We start from the raw sequence: 21,759 nt of genomic DNA, 5'->3' as shown, positions 1-21,759 counted from the left end.
GGTGGTTCATTTTCTGTCAACAAAATTTACTTTCAACACTGTTCTTGTTGAATCTGTTTAATATATATTTTCTTTTCAGACGATAATTAATTAATTATTTCGATTATACTTACAGCGCTTGTTACTGCTAATTATTTTCATTTTTCTTTAGTTTTAATTAAGCCAAACTCTATTAAATTGTATATATTTTTTGCTTTTTTAATGTTTGAGAATTAAATATGCTCCTCTTATAAATAAATTTGTCGATTTTAATTATAGAGGCTATTCTTTTGTGCAGACATGTTTATCCTTCACCGACCATGATCGACTACGGCCGTGAGGAGTTATAATGGGTCTTTTTTCTGGCTGCCACAAAGGTTGCTTCTTCAGAGGGTTAGTGCTGCTGGAAACGGCGCATCTTCCTCGAGTTTACCTAATTTTCATTGTCAGGTCGGTTTGTACTATAGATATAATCGTTATGGGCTGGGTTGAAAACTTTATTTATATCTTATTTTGTGGGTCTAGAGGTCTTAATGTATTTTCAGCCTTTAGGCTTATGCAATGAAATCTAAATAAATCTTGTCTTGGGAATTTGTTGTTGCCTGCATCAGTGAACTGCACATACCTTACAAATGTGTCGACTTTCATTTCAAATTTTTGTTATTTTTTTTCTTTCCATTAATTTTCAAAAAAATTTGATACTTCAAATTTTTTATAAGTCTACCATGTACTTTATGTATAGCCAATTTGAACATATATTTTCAAATTTTCTTAAAATTTTTTGTTAATCTATTAATTGCCACATTATTGTCACAATAAAATATAAAATAATTATTTAAAAAAATATTATTATAATTCTTTACCTCGTATATTTTAAAAATAGTTAATTTAATTTTATATTTTTAAAATTTTTATCAACATTATTAAATTATTAAAAAACCTATTAATTCACTAATAGAAATGCTACATATTTTTTTATAAAAATATATCATATTATTGTAATATTATCGTATCATCAATTTTTATTTATTTTTTAAAAAACTTCTTTATTTAAATTCTTTATCTGCATTTATTATAGAAGTAGCTCACTACATTATTTAAAAATAATATGAGATATTTATATTTATATAGTATTTATGTTTATAAAATAATTATTAAAATTAATAAAAATTTAATTGTTGATTTTATCGGATAAAATTGTCAAATTTTCAACTAAATTAATATTAATGTTGAAAATCCTAAATTTGATTTTTCAGTGTAAGTTTAATTATAAAATATTATTAAAAGATTAAATAAAATTAAATAAACTAAAAAAGTAATGGTCTTATTTAATTTTTTAATGATAAAATTTAATATTTTAATCCGCTATATAATTTGTGGTAAATTTACTTTATAGCTAATTTCACGGTACGTGAATAATGATATCTCCGTTAATAATATAACAAGTGAATTAATATTTTTTTAATAATTAGATATAATTGATAAAAATTTAAAAAATATAAAATTAAATTGAATATTTTTAAAGTAAATAAAATAGTAAAGAGTTATAAAATATATATTTTTTTATAATTATTTTACATTATATTATGGAATATGGTAATAATGCGACATCTCTATTCGCCAATTGAAATGTTAACGATGATATATAATTTTTAAAAATTTAAAAATATAATTTGAAATTAATAATTTTTTAGAGTACATGGTAAAATACTGTAAAGTTTAAAATTTTTTTTGACAATTAACTTTTTTTATTATTTTTTGCTAATACTCGGTGTTGATTTGGTTAATCGTTTTAAATCTATTGTTGAAGTTCAAAGTGAATCCAATTTCATTTATTTTTTAAATGCATTAGCATTTTGACCTCAAATAAGGGCTCCTTTCACAAAGACAAAACCAGAGTCATCTTTGCTATTTTCAATTAAAATGATGCCCTAATCAATTGATAGCACACAATTGAAGGTTTCTATATGAATCAGTTACAGCGGGATCAATTTGGAAAACCAGTAGGGAGTAGGGAGTAGGGACTCGGAGCTCCTTTGAGTGAACCAACCTAGAATGTGCTCTTACTTTTAATCCCTTGTTCCTGGAGGACACTAGTGTGTCGAGAACATGCCCATAAAAAACTAAGAAAACCAGAAAATAGTTGTATCTTCCCTTAGATTCCCAATTTTCTCCGTTTCTAAATGGAGAAATTTCCTCAACTATTACGCAATACATTCTCAAATATTTGTAAAAACAAGGGAATCGTCGATAATTTATTATTAAGGAGATGACCAGCTTTTGTAAATACATGGTTAAATTTCCATACAATCAACAATCAGTACATGATAAACTTGGACTTTGTCTTCTCAAATACTTGTTCTGCTATAACAGCACCACTTCCATCAACTTTCTTGATCTCCAAATTAGCCTTCTGGTAAAACCCAGTGCCTCTTATAGCATCAGCAATGAACTCATCAAATCCAATAGCTATAGCTGCTTCAGCTTTGGCTCCATAAACCAACCTCTGTTGCAAAACAACAATAACATTAAAATATCAGAAACCTAACATGAATTATATACCCGGAGAATGAAAGTGAAAAGTTTCAGACATTGGACCTTAATTCTTGAAAGATGGATGGCACCAAAGCACATTGGACATGGTTCACAGGAAGCATATATTTCACAATCTGAGAGCTCAATTCGGTTGAGCTTCTTGCATGCCTAAAACAAACAGGCATTCTTGGGTTAAAACCAGAAACCAAATGGTGCAAAATCGGCTTAGCATTTGTTCATGCTAACTCTAAGACAAGCAAGGAGAAATCGAGTGAATACGATAATTTCAAAAATAACCTCTCTAACAGCTGTTACTTCAGCATGAGCAGTTGGATCAGTGTTTTCCAGAACCATGTTGTGGCAGCTTACAACTATTTCATCATTACGAACAACAACAGCACCAAACGGTCCTCCATGTCCGCATTCAACACCCTTGTATGCTTCTTCAACTGCTCTTGTTAAGAATTTGTGGTCTCTATCCTGAACAGCTGGTTGAACAATTACAAAAGACTAATTAAATAATACAAAATTATCAAGAACCTCGACAATGATGAAAATCATTTTCTTTCTAACAGCAGAGGGAAAGAAATTCAATTTATTCATCAATTACTAATCAGAAGCACATCCAAATTACTTAAATGATGAGAGAAACAAAAACATGACTAGAACCAGGGTGAAAATGGACTTCATTCAGCACATTTGAACAAATAAATATGTCCCTTCCCGATAGTAAAAATTTCATAGCAGCATTTGGCAATGATCAGAAGGTAAAAATGTTTAAGAACAAAATTGATATAAAATATAATTACAGCATTACCTTCTTGATGACCAGCAAATGCAGATGCCAGAGAGATAGTTCCATCTTTAGCTTCTATCACTATTGAAAAGAAAGAAGGCAAAAGAAAAAAAGTAGTCATACATAAGGTCCTTTTACTTGAACAAATGCAAGAAAACACATCAGTATATAGGATTAGAAGATCAAGACCAATTCTTCCATGACCAAGTATACTCGCACTTCCAAAAACAATTTAAATAATTAATAGCTGAACCAAAAGTATACTATTGAAGCTATAAAGATAAGTCCTGGGCAGTTGTTTTACTACGTCTTGCACAAAATTAAAATATAACAACCAAACCATCAATATTTAGCTCCGTGGAGCCATGAGCTGTGCTATGGTAGATAATTGGCTTCAAGTTTGATCAAAGAGCATAATTATTAGATCTAGAATTGGTGACTTCCATAGCAATTAGCACCTGATGGATTTGTGTGTTAAGGACCGCGTGAGCAGTTCGACATCACCATCACAAGACTCAAATTAAAACAACATTCTCTAATAGTAGATCAAGATACCCAGCCACAAATTAATGGGCACAAAATGCACAAAGACAAATCTCAGTCTATAAAATTCTGGGAAAAGACTTGACACGAAAATTTTGTATGAAAAGCTTTTAAAGTCTCATGTCCTTGTATGTGTTTCTGGAAACACCAGCTAGCCTGACTTATCCCTGTAAAAAGGACCAAGCTACAATCAAACACACCCACCAAGAAATTAGGAAGAACAGAAGCAAGAATTAATCAAGAAAAGAAAAAAAATACACAAAACCATTTAACTTATAATCTGAACCAGCGCCTAAAAAAATAACAAAAAAAACATAAAAACAAAATTAGGGGAAAACCTGGAGACAGAAATCTTAATTACGAAACAAGAAATAATCAAGGAAATGATATATCAGAACGGAAAATTAAGATCAATAGAGAGTAGGAGCAGGCAAAGGCGACAAAAGAAAGAATTTTACCGTTGGCTTCCTCCATGATCAAAGAAAATAAAAGCTTTCAAAATGGGGTGGCAGAAACAAGAGATAATGAGAGGAGGAAGAGGTGCAGAGGTGGAGGAAGCAAACTAGTCCACGAATTCACACTATTTATAGCAATTGTAGAGAGAGAGAGAGCATGTGAAGCTCAAGTGGTCGGCGACAAAACGAAGTCTTTTAGCGTCGGAAAGGATTGAAGTTGGAAAAAAAAAAAAAAAAAAAAAAAACTTTACACGCATGTGTATACATCTGTTCAATTTTTTTTTTTTATTATTTTTTTTGAAATGGATCTGTTCAATTTTAACCTGTTAATTAAAATTAAAAAAATTTATCTAAAATATGATACACTCTATATATTAATATAATATTTTAATTTTTAATTAAATAAAATATATAATATTTTAATTTTTAATTAATTATATATATAAATTAATTAATATATGCAAATGCATATAAAAATTTTTTGATTGCAAAATATTCCATTTCACTCTTGTCATTAATTACTATGGATTAATTTTTTTAATTTAAAATTTGCAGATTTTCATATTAAATTACTTGATTTTACTCAAATTAGAAATTTAATTTCTTAATTTTTTATTTTAATGTATGGGATTTTTTATTTTTTATTTTTTTATTTTTAGTTTTTGATTGGATAAGAAGATCCTGTGGAAACGTATATCAGGGGAGAAGTATCCTTGCTGTCAGCCCGTTACTATCTGTATCTCTTTGGAGCAATTGAGTCGAATCTCCTAGAAGTAAATTACCAATTTATTTTTCCTAAAAAGAATTATTAAATAATTGTAATAAACATTTAAATAATATAAAATTTTTAATTCCTTAAATGTAAATTTTAAGTATTTATTAATAAAACAAATTTAATGAATTAAATTGTTTGAATTCATGACAATTTAATAATATAATTAACTTTCAAAAACTAAATCACTCTTCATTAAAAAAAAATGCAGGTGTAGATATGTAATTTTTTATATTTTTAATTTAATTTAAATATAGGTTATTATAATTTAGTAATAAAAAAAAGTTAATCGGATAGAGATAGATTCGAGTCTTTTATATATTCATATTATTCTTTTATATATCCATTTTAATTTAAAGTATATATGTTAAAAACGCAAATATTTCATTTTTTGCCATAATTTCATTTTTATTTTATATTTTATTTATTTTATAATTATTGAATTATTTTTAAAATTAATAAATTTATTTTTAATATATATACTAAACAGAATATATTATAAAATTACTATTGCTTCGTCTCTAAACTAATTTATGGACTGTCATCATCCTAGAAATAATTTGATAAACTGATATGCAATTTTATCTATAAAAAAAAATTAATAAATTAATATATGATTCTACTCATGAAAAAAATTAAAATATCATAACGTCTCGATTTTTTTTGAGACTCGTTGAAAGAATAAATTTTCATAGAAAGTTATTGTTAATGTTCAACAAATCTTAATTATATCTATAATCATAATCATAGTATTTCTTATCCATCGGTCGATAAGAGATTTGAACATCAATTTTATTTTTTTATAATATAAAAAATATATATTATTGTATAATCATTTAATTATATGTAATTCATTATATTCACTTATTTTATCAGTTATCTTGAGTATTTGAGTAATTATTGTAAATACCAACCACCTTACATATTTAAATTTTTTTTAAAATTATAATTCAACTATATCAATTATTAATAAATAAAAATAATCACAACTATTTTTAAGCAATAATCATTTAATTACCATATAACATATAATATACAAGTTGAATAATACTCATATATTATATTTTTTGTCATAATTTAAAATTTCTTAAAAGAGATTTTAAGCTTGAAATTTGATGTTTGGTTGATAAAAAAAAAGGAAAATATGAATTATTTTTTAGGATTCTGTTTTTTCCCCTCTTTTTCAATAAACTTAATTTAATTATTTATAATTTTAATAATACTGTATTCATTTTACATATTTTATTAAAATTATTTTATTATTTCTCAATAATATAAATTAACATAATTTATTTATAAATTTAAATTAATTAAATATAAATCAATTAAAATGATATTAATATAAATTTTAATTAAAATTAATTAGTAGAATAAATTGTTAAGAGATAAGGTTATGGCATTAAAAAGTTTTTAAAAAATGAAATTGTAAGTAAATCCAGATTAAGCAAATTAATTAATTAATTACTGATTTTATTTATGACAACTTCAGAAATTCTCCCTAAATAAGGAAGGATAATAACCCCTTGAATAAAATAAACAATTTTCAACTACCATTATTCTATGGGAAGTGAGAAGACTATTATACCCTTAACTTTTGGTGGATGGGAACGAACCTGCCTCGTCATCTTCAATCTTCGTCACGTCGTCGTGCTCTGTCATGACACGTAAACAATTTTTATTTTTTAATAATTAAAAATGGGTTTCACACTGTCAACCCTTTTGTGATTTGCCGGTGTGTAGTCGCCGTTGCCGTCGGTGGCGGAATTCTTTTACTTGTTCTTGTGAAATGTATGTTATCATACTCATTTTAAATTCGTGTACCATTATTTATTTTTTAAAATTTTATAGAAAGTAAGTTGTTAATAATTTATATTTAGAATTTAATATTAATATTTAAAATTCATAAATATTTTACAATTAATTAGTTATTTATTTCTATAAATATATTGTTCAAAAACTGAATATTATTTTTAAATCTATCTATATACTATGTGGAAGGACATGTTTGATTTTCCTTCTCCTATAGCTTTGGAATATAAATCATGTAATTATGGAAAGTTCGTTGTACCTAACTCCTAAATATTTATAAACTATTTTTAATAGTCGTAAATTAAAAAATAAAGATGATTTCTATTCATGAACCACTATTTAATAATTTTAAACGATATTTTAAATATACGAATTAAAAATTGTTGCTGCAATTTAAATATGTGAAAGGCTTTTAGAGTTATGTCCACTTTTTATTAAAAAAAATATTTTTAATGAGCGCTAGGTTTCACCATCCCGTTACGAGACCGAGTTCATAACGATAATCCCTATTTTAAGGTCTCTAAGTCTTTTTAATGGGCCGATCCAGTTCATTCGGCTCTAAAATCAGACCTCCTCTAAACTTTAGTTCTAATCTCATCTTCCAGCCCAATCTGGAGGAAAAGAAGTAGTTAGTCCATCCGCTTAGTGGGTCCATCTGCATGCGTACCAAGAGAGAATTAAATGGCCGTTACGCATGGAGCAGATATCTCGTACGTGCATATCCGTATGGCAGAGACAGGTGGTCTAATGACAGTAAAACCGTTACATGTCACTGATAAATAAAGAAAAAGAAATGAAAAGAATAAAAGAAAAACATTCTCCTCTCAGATCAAGTTTACTCAACAATTATAAAATTTTATTTTTAAATTTTATATCATTAATTTTTAATGGAGTTAATCGTTTTTATTTAAATATTGAGTTAATTGATAAAATTATATATATATATATATATATATTTAATAATAATAATAATAATATGATAAATTATTTATCTATCATCACACATTTCACTGTATTTAAACTTTACCGTACTATTAGGAGACTGCTTTCTTTCTATTTTTCTTTGTGTTTACTTTCTAAGGTTCATCCCTTTTCTATGCTGTCATTTCGTGTAGCTTCCCTTTGTCTTTCTCGGCAAGTGGGTTTATCTTTCTCACAATTGGATTGGATGTATATATTATTTTTATTTTGTGTTTTTTATTTTAATTTTTAGATCTAGATTGCATGGCGAGAATCTTTTGAGACGTGTTTTTTTTTGTAAATTTATTTCTTCTTTAGTTGACCAGTGCTCTATTAGTCCCTGTACTCTGTTTTCAAAGTGTGAAGGTTTTCCTTTTTGGCTAAAACCACAGCACCTTTGAAGTCTCTAGTCAATCTCCAGGTCCAACGGCCGACCTCCGGGACGCAGGATTAAAACGTTCGACAGCTATTCTTGGTTCTCCTCCCCGACGATGTAGGCTTGTCTGCTCTGTTTCTGTGGCCTTTAATACCCTTTCACCTTTGAAATGCTTCTGTTAAGAGTGTCTTCAGTTTTTCAGTTTGTTTCTTTAGCCCTTTGGACATTAGTGAAGATGTGGTTATCTTTTGCATTTTCTAAGAGAAATTATGTGTTTTTCGTATTTGAATGTATGATTTTATGATGGGATTGAAGGTCTAGAGTAGATCGAGTTCTTAATTTATCTTTTAAAGGTTCGAGAGAGTTTTCCAGCAACCAGAGTTGAACAGGCGGCAGGAAAGCTTCCAGAATCCTCTTGTCTCCTAGGATTTATGGGATTTCATGAGTTGCGGGCCTGGGCTTATTATTGTGTTGGCTTTTGAAATTTTCTTCCTTTTTAAGCCTGTATAAGATTTTATATCTGGGCTTTCAGATCAAAGTTTCTCTTCTAATGATATTATCTGAACCTCGACAAAAAGAAAAACTAATTTCACTTCAAAAGGCCAGTCCAGAGAGGCACGTGGCTAAAAGAAATTGGCAAGACATAAAACAATTATATCCGTCGAATTTATTTAAAGATTTCAAAGCTCACATTTACCTATTCTTCAGGACAAATTTTTACACATTTTTTCAGATAAAAAAAGATCACCACGTTAACAGCAAGATTGTGACTGCATGTAACAGAAAAGTTGTCACTATTCAATATCAAAACTGTTTGGAAAAAAAAAAAAAAAATCAAAACTAGTTTTCTGCTAAGTACTCAAAATTATATAATGGAAAATGAGAAGAAATAAACATCCACGCTAACAACAAAAGTTACCTAAATGCCAGAGAACTATTAAAGAAAAGCCAATAGGTGGATATGGGAATATGTAGATAATAAAATCCTTGAAAAATCACTTCTTCTTTCCACCCTTGGCAGCATCACCAGCCTTTGTCTGCATAAGAGAGAATAATGATGAGCATCCATAATTGAAAATTTTAGAAGCCAAATAGTAGCAGACCAACATCAAGAAACTTTACAAATGAAACAAATAACCTTACCTTCTTTATTCCGCGAATCTTCTTGGCCCTGTTCTTTCTCTCTTTCAGTTGCTTCCTTGACTTCTCTACTTTAGTATCAAGTCCATTCTGTACAAACAGGACACAAACTTAAAGAAAGCAAACAAACAACAAGGACAAGAACAACTACTATACCGCAATTGGATATCAATCAAACCCAAGAAAACTAAGAACAAGTTATGCATTGGATATATTGAAGTTACTTTAACCATCAGAGAACAAGGTATGCATTGGATATATTGAAGTTACTTTAACCATCAGAGAACAAGGTATGCATTGCATATATTGAAAGATTACATAACCTAGAAACACAATTTCTTTAAAAATCAATAACCCAATTGATATAAAAGAATTTCACTAGTTAGTGAAGACCATGATACAAATTGGGTAATTATTTTCACTTTTCATACAAATACACATTTATATAAAACACTCCATATTACTCCATATTAACCAACAACTAAATATTCTGATTTAAAAGAAGGGGAAGTGAATCAACAGGACCAATCAGAAAACATCATCACATGGAAGTGTGAACATTCCATAATCTATAAATAAACTTTCCACACACAATAAGCTGGTTCAGCAGTGATTAGTTAGCTCTCACAGTGCCATTTTTGGCCTCTTAGAGTTTGTGCCAATATAAAAAATATTGGTCACTGATTAGTTAGCTAGCTTTCTCTTGCCTTCTGCTATAAAAATGGAAGCAAGTTAACCAAACAGAACCTAAGCAATTAATGATGAAAGTTTCTATCGGAAGAAAAACTAAAATATGCAAAACTTACCCTGATAAGTCTGTACTTGGGCTCGTACTTCTTTGCATTATCAACTGAATCATAAATCAAACCAAAGCCAGTGGATTTTCCACCTCCAAAGTGAGTCCTGAACTTAAACACAAAAATTGTATTGGGATCCTTCACCTCATACAAGCTTGCTAGCTTCTCCTTCAGCTCCGCCTTCATAAAAGTAATGATGTACATAAACAACAAAACCGAGTGAATAAATTATTGAACTCTCCACTTAGAAGTTTAAATCAGAAATAGTAATACCCTCCCCGCATTCATTTGGGATTATAGCATAACAGTGCTCCAGGTAATGGCTTAGCTGCTTCAAACTCCAAATAGGACTACACCGGCAAAATATGACCAACTAAAATATTTTTCTAATCTTAACAGATTAAATGGAAAATGACGAGAGAAGTCTAAACTATCAAGATATACCTTGGAAACATTGGGTCTTCCGGGATGAAGAACATCAATTATCTGTATTGCTCAAAAAGGAAAAAAAAAATTAGAATCATCCCAAAAATAACATTAAGCACAGCACTAGGCCACTGTTATCCATCCAAAGCTCAACTGAAACAAAAGAAAGAACTATAGCAAACAGTGCGCATAGAACGAAAAACTCCAAGGAAGAGAAGTTCATAGTCACTGATTAACAAATCCAAGGAATAAAAATTCAAAATTGCCCCAGAGATCTTGGTGAACAGGAATCATCAAATGGATTCTTTAAAGCCATCAAGAGTAGCAAATATTTTTCTCACATCACTGGCACATATTAGACTCTGCTTCTCCTTTGCTTGCAAATAGAATGCGTTCAAAACAATCCTACACCATCATCATTTCAAATCCCATACACAGGCATTTAATCTTTTCATCTAAGAGCTGACATTCATTTGAGCTCTAACATCAATTAGCAATCTTTCCATTATCATTAATTTAATATCAGTAACACCATAGGAACCATAGAACTGAAAAGACGTGCTAAAAAGATATTTGGTAAGAAAGAAATTGAATGAAATAGGCCAGAAAGAAAGTACGAGAGAAAAAAAATAATAATAAAGGAGAAGGCTTACGAATTGCTTCCTGGATAACAGTCTGTTAGTCATGAACTTCCTTGTGCGAATTGTTACTGCCTTATCCGCCATGTTTGATAGTGAAGATCGTCAAGTCCTAGTTGGGATTCCCTCAAAGTAGCAGCAGCAGCAGCTAAAGGAGACAGAGCAACAGAGAGTAAAACCCTAGCTTATATATATAGAGATATATACATATATTACGGAAAAAAGAATTATTAAATGAAAAATTATTATATTTAGTTACTAATTAGTTTTCTAATTGTGGTTTAGTAGCATTAAGAGTGTTAAAATTAATCAGAAAACGCATTTTAATTGAGTTTTAAAATTACAATAATTATTTAATAATATAAAAATAGTTAATTAATTTAAAATAAATAATAAAATTTTTATTATTTAAATAAAAAATATAATAAAAAAATGACAAAAATTAAAATAATATGCTTTGATGAATAATATTTTATTTAAATCAAAAAAATTAATTGAATTGAATTATTTTTAAAATTTAAGTTAACTTTTTATTTATTTTGATTCGATTTAATTTAATTTTTAATTTTAAAAATTTTAGTATAACAGCGTCCATATCTATTTATAAATAAATATATAATAAATCATATGTATAATATTTCTAAAATTATTGTAATATTGTATTTAAATATAAAGGTATCTTGATTAGATTAATTGATTTTTTTATTTAAAAAAATAAGACTTAATATCTATTTATCATTAATTATAAATTGAAAAATATAAACCATTTTATTTAATTTTTAACAATTAAATAAAAATAATAAATTAAATAGTTTAATAAATCAATTAATTTTAGCGCAACAACTTAGAGAATAAAGGACTGATTGGAGGCAGCTACTACAATTTTTCTAGAGTAATCATTAAAAAATATCTTACTTTCGTTAGTTTTTTACTATACTTGCGCAAAATTATGGAGAGTGAATATCATATTCCAATGCCGTAACGTTTGTTGCGTACTAAACAGACCTTAGCTTCTTGGTAATTCTTATCATATTTAAATTATAATAAGTCTTAGTTGGAATAATTCACTTAAAAAATTTAAAAATTATTTATTTAATTAATATTATTTTTTAATTTTTTAAAAATTAATTTTTTTATAAAAATAAATAAATCACTTTTTTTAACTTATTTAATTTTATTTTTGATGAGTTTACTTTTAATTACTTCTTAATTTCTTAGAAGTCGAGATTTTTTCACAAAACAAATAAAACCTAATTTTATTTTTTACCCAAAGTCAATTTAGCTCGATTGGAAAAATATTTTATCAATGAAATTACATTCTAAAAATACAATCATTAAATTGTCAACTTCGGATAAAGATAAGTATCAAGTACATTAGAGGAGCTCTATTTTATTTCAACTATTTAAAATCATTTCTTAATCACTAAATCCTTTAGTCATTCTTTCAAAACTTTTAATAAGTTGAATGGTTAGAAAGTGGAAACTTTAGCTTTTTTTTAATAAAACAAAAGACTTTATTAGTTGAAACCCCTTGATGCAATTAAAACCATACTTATTTGTTAAATAAAACCTAAATTAGGGGTTTTCCTCCGTTCACGTGTTCAGAAAGCATCGTCTCCAATTACATTCAAATCCTGGAAGAGTGGAACATTATGTAAAGAAGTAAATCTTAAATTTAAAAAAAAAGGAAAAAAAATTTAAGTCAACAACAAGTTAGTGACCGAATATAACAGAAAATTTATCACTATTCAATACATCAAAACTCGTCTTCCGCAAAGTACTCAAAATCATATAATGGAAAATGACAAACATCCACACCGACAATAAAAGATTCCATTCAAAATTCACCTACATGCTAGAGAACTGTTAACGAAAACCAAATAGGTGGATATGGGCAATATGTAGATAATAAAATCCTTGAAAAATCACTTTTTCTTTCCTCCCTTGGCAGCATCACCAGCCTTTGTCTGCATAAAAGAGAATAATGATAAGCAATGACTTTCCATCGCTGAAAATTTTAGAAGCCACATAGTAGACCAACATCAAGGAACTCTACAAATGAAACAAATAGTCTTACCTTCTTTATTCCGCGAATCTTCTTGGCCCTGTTCTTTCTCTCCTTCAGTTGCTTCCTTGACTTCTCTACTTTAGTATCAAGTCCATTCTGTAAAAAGAGGACACAAACTTAAAGAAAGCAAACAAACAACGTCTTAACAAGGACAAGAACAACTACTATACTGCAACTAGATATCAATCAAACCTAGAAAGATTACATAGAAAGATTACCAAGTTACTTAAACCAAATCAAGGCATGCACTGGTTATATAGAAAGATTACATAACCTAGAAACACAATTTCTTTTAAATATCAATAACCCAATTGATATCCATGAATTTCACAAGTGAGTGAAGATCATGATCCAAATTGGGTGATTATTTTCACTTTTCAAACAAATATACATTTACATATAACACTCTCCATATTAACCAAAAACTAAGTATTTCTATTTAAAAGAAGGGGAAGTGAATCAACAGGACCAATCCGAAAAAACCATCACATGGATGTGTGGACATTCCATAATCTATAAATAAAGTTTCCAAACACAATAAGCTGGTTCAGCAGTGATGTGGACACAAACCAAGAAACCAAAATGCAGCTAGGAGAGAAATCTTCATCTTTTAGCTTCACAATGCCATTTTTGGCCTCTTAGCAATTTCAAAAATATTGGTCACAGATTAGTTAGTTAGCTTTTTCTTGTGCTCTGATATAAAAGAGAAAGCAAGTTAACTAAACAAAATCTAAGAAATTAATAATGAAAGTTTCAACCTGAATAAAACTAACATATGCAAAACCTACCCTGATAAGTCTGTACTTGGGCTCATACTTCTTTGCATTATCAACTGAATCATAAATCAACCCAAAGCCAGTGGATTTCCCACCTCCAAAGTGAGTCCTGAACTTAAACACGAAAATGGTATTGGGATCCTTCACCTCATACAGGCTTGCTAGCTTCTCCTTCAACTCCGCCTTCATAACAGTAATAGTGCAAATGAACAACAAAACCAGGTGAATGAGTTATTGAACAGATGCAACACTTAGAATTTTGGATCAGAAACTGTAATGTTTTTCCCCCATTCATTGGGATTATAGCATAACTATGCTCCAAGTAATGACTTAAGGTCTATTTGGGATTGCTGTTGGAAAAAAAAACTTTCTTAAATATACTATTTAGAAAATATTAACAAATAATTTTAAATTACTTTCGACATAATATGATCACAAAAACATCAAAATAACAGAATTACTTTTCCCAAAGTGCCTTTTCTCAATAGCATCTAATATGATACATTTTCTAAAAAGCACTTTTTTCAAGCCTCCAAATGCAATGCCAAACATGCTCTTAGTTGCAATAAGACTCTGTTGGAGAACCACATAGACAAAATAGGACCAACTAAATTTTTTTCTAATGATGAATTGATCTTAACAAATTAGTTGGAAAATGACAGCAAAGCTTAAATTATCAAGATATACCTTGGAAACATTGGGTCTTCCGGGATGAAGAACATCAATTATCTGCATCAGTCAAAAGACAAAAAAAGAATCAATCTCGTCAGCTGAATAATATTAAGCATAGCACTAGGCCACAAGCAGCTCAACTGGAACAAAAAGCAAGAAACATAGCAACAGTGCGCATAGAATGAAAATTTCCAATGAGAAAAGTTAATAGTCACTGATTAACAAATTGAAGGAATAAAAATTCAAAGATTGCCTCAGAGATCTTGGTGGATAGGAATCATCATGTGGATTCGTAAAGCCATCAAGAGTAGCAAATATTTTCTCACATCACTGGCACATGTATTAGACCCTACTCTTTTTGGAAAGTAGGAAAAAATCTAATACTAAAACAGAGGGAAAGAAATAAACAAATACACCTGAGCCCCACTAAAAGCCCCAGTCCATGGTCCGTCTACTTGAAGAGAGAATGACTTCAAAACAATTATACATCATCATTTCAAATCACATACACAGGCATTTGATCTTTTCATCTAAGAGCTGACATTCATTTGAGCTCTAACATCAATTAGCAATCTCTCTACAGAGAAATCTAACAGAAACAAATATGCAAGCTAAATGATATTGATAAAAGACAAAATCTAAAAACATTTTCGCTTCTTCCATTATTATTAATAGAAGATCAGTGACACGGTGGGAACCATAAAACTGAAAAAAGCGTGGTAAGAAGATGTTTGGCAAGAAAGAAATTGAATGAAATAAGCCTGAAAAATGTATGAGAAAAAGGGAGAGGGCTTACGAATTGCTTCCTGGATAACAGACGGTTAGTCATGAACTTCCTTGTGCGAATGGTTACTGCCTTGTCCGCCATGTTTGATAATCAGATAGCCAAATCCTGGTTGGGATTTACTCTAGGCAGATAGAACAAGTAGCAGCAGCAGCTCAAGGAGAGAGAGTTGCAAAGAGCAAAACCCTAGCTTTTATAGCATTTAATTTAGGGTTTCCCATATGGACTAGCGAGACTCATCCTAATTAGGCCTGTTTAGATGGCCTTCATCGGCCCATGGGTCGAATCACGTGATGTTTGGATTCGGTCACGTGACTTAAGAAACCTGGATTCCCTCCCTCCTTGAGTAACCAATCAAGTGCAGATGAGGTTTTAAATTGAAAGCCACATCTGGCTCAGTCGCCCACATTTCTTCGTCTTCCCTTGTAAAATATCTTGCAATTTCTCCTCAATCCCACAAAAAATTGAAGCTTTGAGCTCGAATAAGGACCCTGTTTTTTTGTATCCAATTCTATGGCAGCTGCTTCGTTGCTTGAACCGAGCCCATTGAAATGGCGGCAGAGCCTCCCTATCCAATTATCCCCGCCTCGTCCTCTTCCCTCTCTCCCGTATCCCATCCCTCTCAGACCTGCTAAATTCGGCGATAAGGGTCAGAGCTTTGATAAATTCAGCGTTAGGTGCTCTTTCATGGATAAAATTTTAACGAACTCAGATAACAATGCCCCAAGTTTGAGTTCGAGTTCAAATTCCAATCCCACATCCGTTGCTAGCTTAATAACAACTAATCCTTTTGAAATCATTTATAGTACGATAATAAAAGCTCTGAAAGTGCTTAAAAAGCCTGCGATTGCAGCGATTTTAGTGGGGCTTTTATTGATGTACGACCCTTCTTCTGCATTTGCTGCCTCCGGTGGGAGAATGGGTGGCAAGTCTTTTTCTGGGTCATCTTCGTCATCGTCTAGAAGCTATTCAGTGCCTCGGACGTCCAGTGGTGGGTTTTCGTACTCGGTGCCGTACTATGCGCCGTCGCCTTTTGGTGGTGGTGGCTTTTACTTTGGTCCCGCTGTGGGAGTCGGTGTAGGTGCTGGGTCTAGTTTATTTTTTATATTGGCGGGTTTCGCGGCGTTTATGTTGGTCTCAGGGTTCCTTTCCGACAGGAGTGAGGGTGGGGTTCTCACTGCCACTGCGAAAACAAGTGTTCTTAAACTTCAGGTAATGGCTGCTGCTTGAATTATTTACTTGTTGTTAGGTTTTAGTGACTGTTAGTTTAGTCTATTGTGGTGATATATGTTCTCTAAGTGTTTACTACATGCATAATGATGTGTTGGAGACATTTGGCTCGAAACAATTAGGTTTGCAATTGCCTCTTGCTTTTTTAGTAAAACACTGTAATTCCATAATTGTGTATGTGCCAAATTATGCAAGGTTTGCGACTGGATGAAGCAGTTGGTTCTTTTGATGATTTTCATGGTTGAGATGCCGGATATTGCATGGGTTTTATCTCAGTATTTGCTTACAAATATCATGATCATGATGATTAAGTTGTACAAGGACTAATAATTTCTGCTTGGATTCAGGAAGTTCGACTACAATTAGACCTTTAGCCTTAAGAAAAAATGGCTTATTGTTCACTGAGGTGAAAAAACAAGATTCATTTTTCTATGCATGCATTGGTAATGAAAGTGAATTAGCGGTCAATATTGATATAATTGTATTTTGTGATTGTGAGAAAGGTTATTCTCTTTCATTTATTGATTATACACTTATTGTTTATGTGATACTTTTTCATTCAAGGAAAACTTTTTCTATAATAATAAATTCCTTTACAATTTGTTTCTTAGGTTGGGTTGTTGGGTATGGGGAGGTCTCTTCAGAGGGACCTCAATAGGATTGCAGAAATTGCAGATACGTCCTCGTCAGAGGGTCTGAGCTATGTATTGACTGGTATAGTTTCTTTTTCTTCTTTTTTTCTTTCTCTGGTCTGGCTTATTCAATTTTGATTTGATATTATTTTCCTCTCCCTTGTTTTTTCTTTTTCTTTTTCTTTTTCTTTTACCAACTTTTCTTCTCTCTTTTTATGCCCAACTGCAAGCCTACTATTATTACGAGTTTGTTAGTGAGTTCCTACAAGGCTGGCATGGATCTTAAAACTCTTAAAGCAAGTGTATAATAAGTTTCAAAGGAATCCTATAGAAAAGAAGGCTTGTGTACTTGAAAGTGACTGGAGAGTTAAAACACATTAATAATGCATTAGAAGCCTCTAAGGATCCTATTTATTTTTGTATTGCTTGCTTCTCTGTCGACCTGGCTGTTATAAGTTCCTTGAGGCAGTTGTTTTTTGTTTTTTTTTCCCATTGTTTTTTTAAGTTCCTTGAGGCAGTAACTCATTATGTGGGGCTGTGTACTGAAAAGTGACTGGAGAACTAAAAAACATTAATCATGCATTTAAGCCTCTACAGATCCCATTTACTTTTGTATTGCATGCTTCTCTGTCAACCTGGCTGTTATAAGTTCCTTGAGGCAGTTGTTATTTTCTCTTTTTTTTAAAGTTCCTTTAGGCAGTAACCTGTTATGTGAAGGCCCCTCATGAACGTTGTTTCAAACAAGCTGCCTAACATTTTTTTTTTCTGATACTGCATGATGTCATTATACTATCTCTTAGACACTTTTCATAATCCATTATTCATTAAATGAATTGGCCAAAGTGCAATTCATGCTGACCATGATAGTAGTTATGTTATGTCAGTGAAACCATGTTGTTGCAATGAATAAAACCTTTTACTGTTTTATCAGCACTCCAATAGTGGTTAAAATTGCATTTATTTTTGGTTGCAGAGGCATCGCTAGCTTTGCTTCGGCATCCTGATTATTGCATATCTGGTTATTCATATGTAAGTTGGCGGCTCTCTCCTGGAATATTTTTGTTCACATTAGGATTTAAGTGGATTCCCTATATGCTTTATTTATTGTGCATATTTCAGGTGGATGTGAAGCGAAGCATCGAGGATGGTGAAAAACGTTTCAATCAACTTTCTATTGAAGAAAGGGGGAAATTTGATGAAGAAACACTTGTTAATGTGAACAACATAAAAAAGCGAAGCACATCTAGCCAAAGAGCTAATGGATTTAACAATGAATATATAGTGGTAAGATTTCATCTCTGAAATTGCCATTGTTTTAGATCTGATAGCAAATAATGGAATGAAGATTTTTTGTGGCATGATGTTGTTATTTATTTGTTCCATTATTCAGCTTCAGGGCTTGGATTTGGATGTTTTTGAGCATTGATAACCAATATCTAATATGAATGGCATGAATCCCTTGGAAATGCAGCTGTATAATGTATTTGAGAACTTGTTTCTGATAATTCAAGATGCAAACAGATTTGAAAACTTAGATTGGTTTCTTTGATTTTAAATCCAAGATCAGTGTTATCGAGGCGATACTAAGGCAACAAGGTCTCCTATCACCTTAGGCGAGAGGCGAGGCGACAACAGCTAAAATTTTTACATATTTTAGATATATGCATATAAATATAATATAAATATTCACATAGTCATATCTATTATTCATTTCTCTAGTCTTCAACTAACTTCAACATCATCAACTCCATCAAAATAAATTATGAATAAGCAACAATTTAAAATCAATAACACCAATGACCCATTCAGTGTTGTCCTTAATAAATAAACAAAAGTTTTCACAAATAAATGAATAACAAATAATAAATCAATAACATCCATTATAATTAATTTCTAAATAAACATTGAAATTCATCATTTATCACAAGATTCACAACAACAGCACCCATTCTGTTTAGAGATTGGCTGGAGAGTGAAGACATACAATTAAGTGGAGAGGAGAATAATGAGAAGGAAGGAAGGGAGGAGATCGGGAGAAGAACTGAAGAAGGGCGGAGAAGAAGGAGATCGGGAGAAAAAGGACGGAAAAGAAGGGTGGAGAAGGAAGAAGAAAAAGAGTAGAGGAGACAAGACACATACCTATGGAGGACCGGTGTCGACTCGAACGATGGCTGCTGTTTGGAGAAGGCAGAAGAATATCGCGGGACACTTAGAGTCTAAGGGTTTTGGGTTTTAATTTTAAAATGCTTTAAAATTAAAAAAAAAAAGAGGATGTGGCGCCAGGCGATGCCTCGCCTGCCTGGCGCCTCGCGAGGCCAGGCGAGTGCCTGCCCAGGCGAGGCGAGGCAGGGTCGCCTTGCTCGCCTAGCGCCTCGCCTGGCACCTCAGCTCGCCTTTAACGACATTGTCCAAGATGCAACTGGATCCCTAAAATTCTTTTAGCCTAAGATGCTAGTTGTCTGTTAAGGATTGAATCCCTAACAAGTCAGAAAGATAGGAAAGACGAGAGAAATAGAAAAAGAGCATAGAAGAAAGGGGAGAAATGCAGAGTAGGCAGAATTAGATACAGAGAGAGATTTATAGCTCTCAGAACTAGTTGTCTTACAAGATAACTTCTGCTGAGATTTATAGCTCTCAGTAACTAACCTAATTGAATCATCTACAGCTGTAACAGAATTGGCTACTGCTGGTAACATCTTTCAACTACTCAACTACGATATTACTACCCTAACTATTTAATTATTCCACATACAATCACAGCCCCCCTTATTCTCCTTATTAGTCATAACATTGTCCTATGTGCTGAAGCCCCATAATTTGGTACTAGACTTTGTTATTTTGTTCCATGTTAAAGGTAATAAATGATCGTTTTCTTCCCTTTTATTTGTAGATATATGAAAAGGACAGTATAAAATAGCATCAAGGAAAGTTTTTGATATTCTTCTTGAAGGTTAGGATGGAATTCAGATGCACTATGCTTCTGCTATTTTAGTAGAGTAAAGATAATGTATAAATAATTAAAAGAAAAAAATCTCTGGCCTACTTCATTAAATCTGTCAGCATCCCTCAAGTGTCGGTCGCCAACAATTGTATCAAGATTCAAGACTGCGATTGGGATTTATCCTCTGTGTCAAGTTTTTCATTGTCATGAAATGGGTGCAGTAAATTGTGATGCTTCCTTCAGAGAATATTATGTGATTCTTGGATATCTGTTAAATCAGATGTGGAAGTTTATCAAATTATAGCGTTTATTAACATGATGTTATGTCAAAGAGTTGACTGGTCTTCGAGTTTGAATTATGTTAGAACTGGAAATGTGACTAGTCCTTGCCTTCTGTGTTTTCTAACTTTGAGTCTACTACATTGGATTTTTTTCTTATTTCTTTCAGATAACTATCTTGGTGGCTGCTGAAGGAGTACATAAATTGCCAACCATCAATGGCAGCGGAGACTTGAAAGAAGCATTGCAAAAACTCGGTTCCATTCCCTCCAGCAAAATACTTGTAAGTATGCATCAAATTCCCTAAATAATGATTAGTAGATTTATATAGAACTTGAATCTATGTTATTATCATGCAGGCAGTTGAGGTGTTGTGGACCCCTCAAAATGAAAATGATACACTAACAGAGAGGGAACTGCTGGAAGATTATCCACTTTTGAGGCCTCTATAAAAAGTGCATACTGTATAGCATTAACATGGATCTCCATTTTTTTTTTTTTGAAATTAAGGGGCTTTTTGTATAGAATAAAGATTGTGTATGAGATTGCATACTTATCTCTTATTGAATAGATGACATTATATAGTGTTGAATTGTTCAACTTATAAAGAGCCATGATGAATATATACGGCATTGCATTAGTTTTCTCACTGGGAATTCAGTGGCTATTATATATTGGTCTTGTTCATGAGAATTTGGTGTATGAAGCTTTGGTTGAAATGTAATTATGGATAAAATCATCTAATAGATTGTTCATCTTAATTTGATAAATATTACTGTCCAAAATTTCTGTCATCAGAAGCCCTTATTGATTCATCAAACCCAGGTGAATGGTTTGAGAAATGCTTCATTCATGTTTTTTTATAGACTTTGCATCTTAAGTGTTGTATTCCCGCGGGCGCTGCCTGTAAAGATACTTAGGCTAGCTTCTCACTGTTGCTGCTGCTGGTGTTGTCAGCCTTTCAAAATGCATAAAGCATTTTGTCAAATACTTATTTCCGTCCTGGGTTCTACGGGACAGCTCCACCTTTCAAAATTCTTGATGAACTCAGGTTCTTGAAAAAAATATTAAAGTAGATCTATCTACTTTTTTATGAAAAATTTATTTATTTGAGTCGAATCGAAACAATAATTTAATTAAATTTTTATAAA

General features: G+C 31.2%; 4 protein-coding genes and 2 non-coding genes across 6 annotated transcripts; 1 reads left to right on the top strand and 5 right to left on the bottom strand.

Annotated features, from left to right (window-relative positions):
* Positions 1 to 2,205: 2,205 nt before the first annotated feature.
* On the bottom strand, positions 2,206 to 4,470 carry LOC110621922 (guanosine deaminase). Its single transcript, XM_021766221.2, has 5 exons — positions 4,312 to 4,470; positions 3,332 to 3,391; positions 2,812 to 3,002; positions 2,578 to 2,682; positions 2,206 to 2,485 (listed from the first exon to the last, which is right to left on the bottom strand). The coding sequence occupies exons 1-5, from the start codon at positions 4,325 to 4,327 to the stop codon at positions 2,297 to 2,299; spliced, it is 561 nt and encodes a 186-aa protein (XP_021621913.1). The 5' UTR covers positions 4,328 to 4,470; the 3' UTR covers positions 2,206 to 2,296.
* A 4,526-nt stretch (positions 4,471 to 8,996) lies between these two features.
* On the bottom strand, positions 8,997 to 11,402 carry LOC110622024 (40S ribosomal protein S24-1). The gene is made up of 5 exons (XM_021766367.2): positions 11,242 to 11,402; positions 10,607 to 10,648; positions 10,172 to 10,342; positions 9,369 to 9,455; positions 8,997 to 9,262 (listed from the first exon to the last, which is right to left on the bottom strand). Exons 1-5 carry the CDS (start codon positions 11,311 to 11,313, stop codon positions 9,221 to 9,223), a joined length of 414 nt encoding a protein of 137 aa, XP_021622059.1. The 5' UTR covers positions 11,314 to 11,402; the 3' UTR covers positions 8,997 to 9,220.
* Positions 10,852 to 10,939, bottom strand: LOC122724718. Its single transcript, XR_006352171.1, has one exon. It is a non-coding gene; the product is annotated as a small nucleolar RNA SNORD24 (small nucleolar RNA).
* Positions 11,403 to 12,943: 1,541 nt separating the features above from the next.
* LOC122721195 (40S ribosomal protein S24-1) lies at positions 12,944 to 15,714 on the bottom strand. The gene is made up of 5 exons (XM_021766365.2): positions 15,539 to 15,714; positions 14,758 to 14,799; positions 14,083 to 14,253; positions 13,304 to 13,390; positions 12,944 to 13,193 (listed from the first exon to the last, which is right to left on the bottom strand). The coding sequence occupies exons 1-5, from the start codon at positions 15,608 to 15,610 to the stop codon at positions 13,152 to 13,154; spliced, it is 414 nt and encodes a 137-aa protein (XP_021622057.1). The 5' UTR covers positions 15,611 to 15,714; the 3' UTR covers positions 12,944 to 13,151.
* LOC122724716 lies at positions 14,993 to 15,078 on the bottom strand. Its single transcript, XR_006352169.1, has one exon. It is a non-coding gene; the product is annotated as a small nucleolar RNA SNORD24 (small nucleolar RNA).
* Positions 15,715 to 15,897: 183 nt separating the features above from the next.
* On the top strand, positions 15,898 to 21,257 carry LOC110622023. Its single transcript, XM_021766364.2, has 6 exons — positions 15,898 to 16,738; positions 17,368 to 17,470; positions 18,362 to 18,417; positions 18,508 to 18,672; positions 20,778 to 20,891; positions 20,968 to 21,257. The coding sequence occupies exons 1-6, from the start codon at positions 16,040 to 16,042 to the stop codon at positions 21,058 to 21,060; spliced, it is 1,230 nt and encodes a 409-aa protein (XP_021622056.1). The 5' UTR covers positions 15,898 to 16,039; the 3' UTR covers positions 21,061 to 21,257.
* The last annotated feature ends 502 nt before the right edge of the window (positions 21,258 to 21,759 follow it).

Source organism: Manihot esculenta, chromosome 9 (genome assembly GCF_001659605.2).
Source record: "Manihot esculenta cultivar AM560-2 chromosome 9, M.esculenta_v8, whole genome shotgun sequence".
In the NCBI taxonomy this organism is placed as follows: domain Eukaryota; kingdom Viridiplantae; phylum Streptophyta; class Magnoliopsida; order Malpighiales; family Euphorbiaceae; genus Manihot; species Manihot esculenta.
The sequence above is the reverse complement of the archived record's forward strand: the minus strand, read 5'-3'. Positions and strand labels throughout refer to the sequence as shown.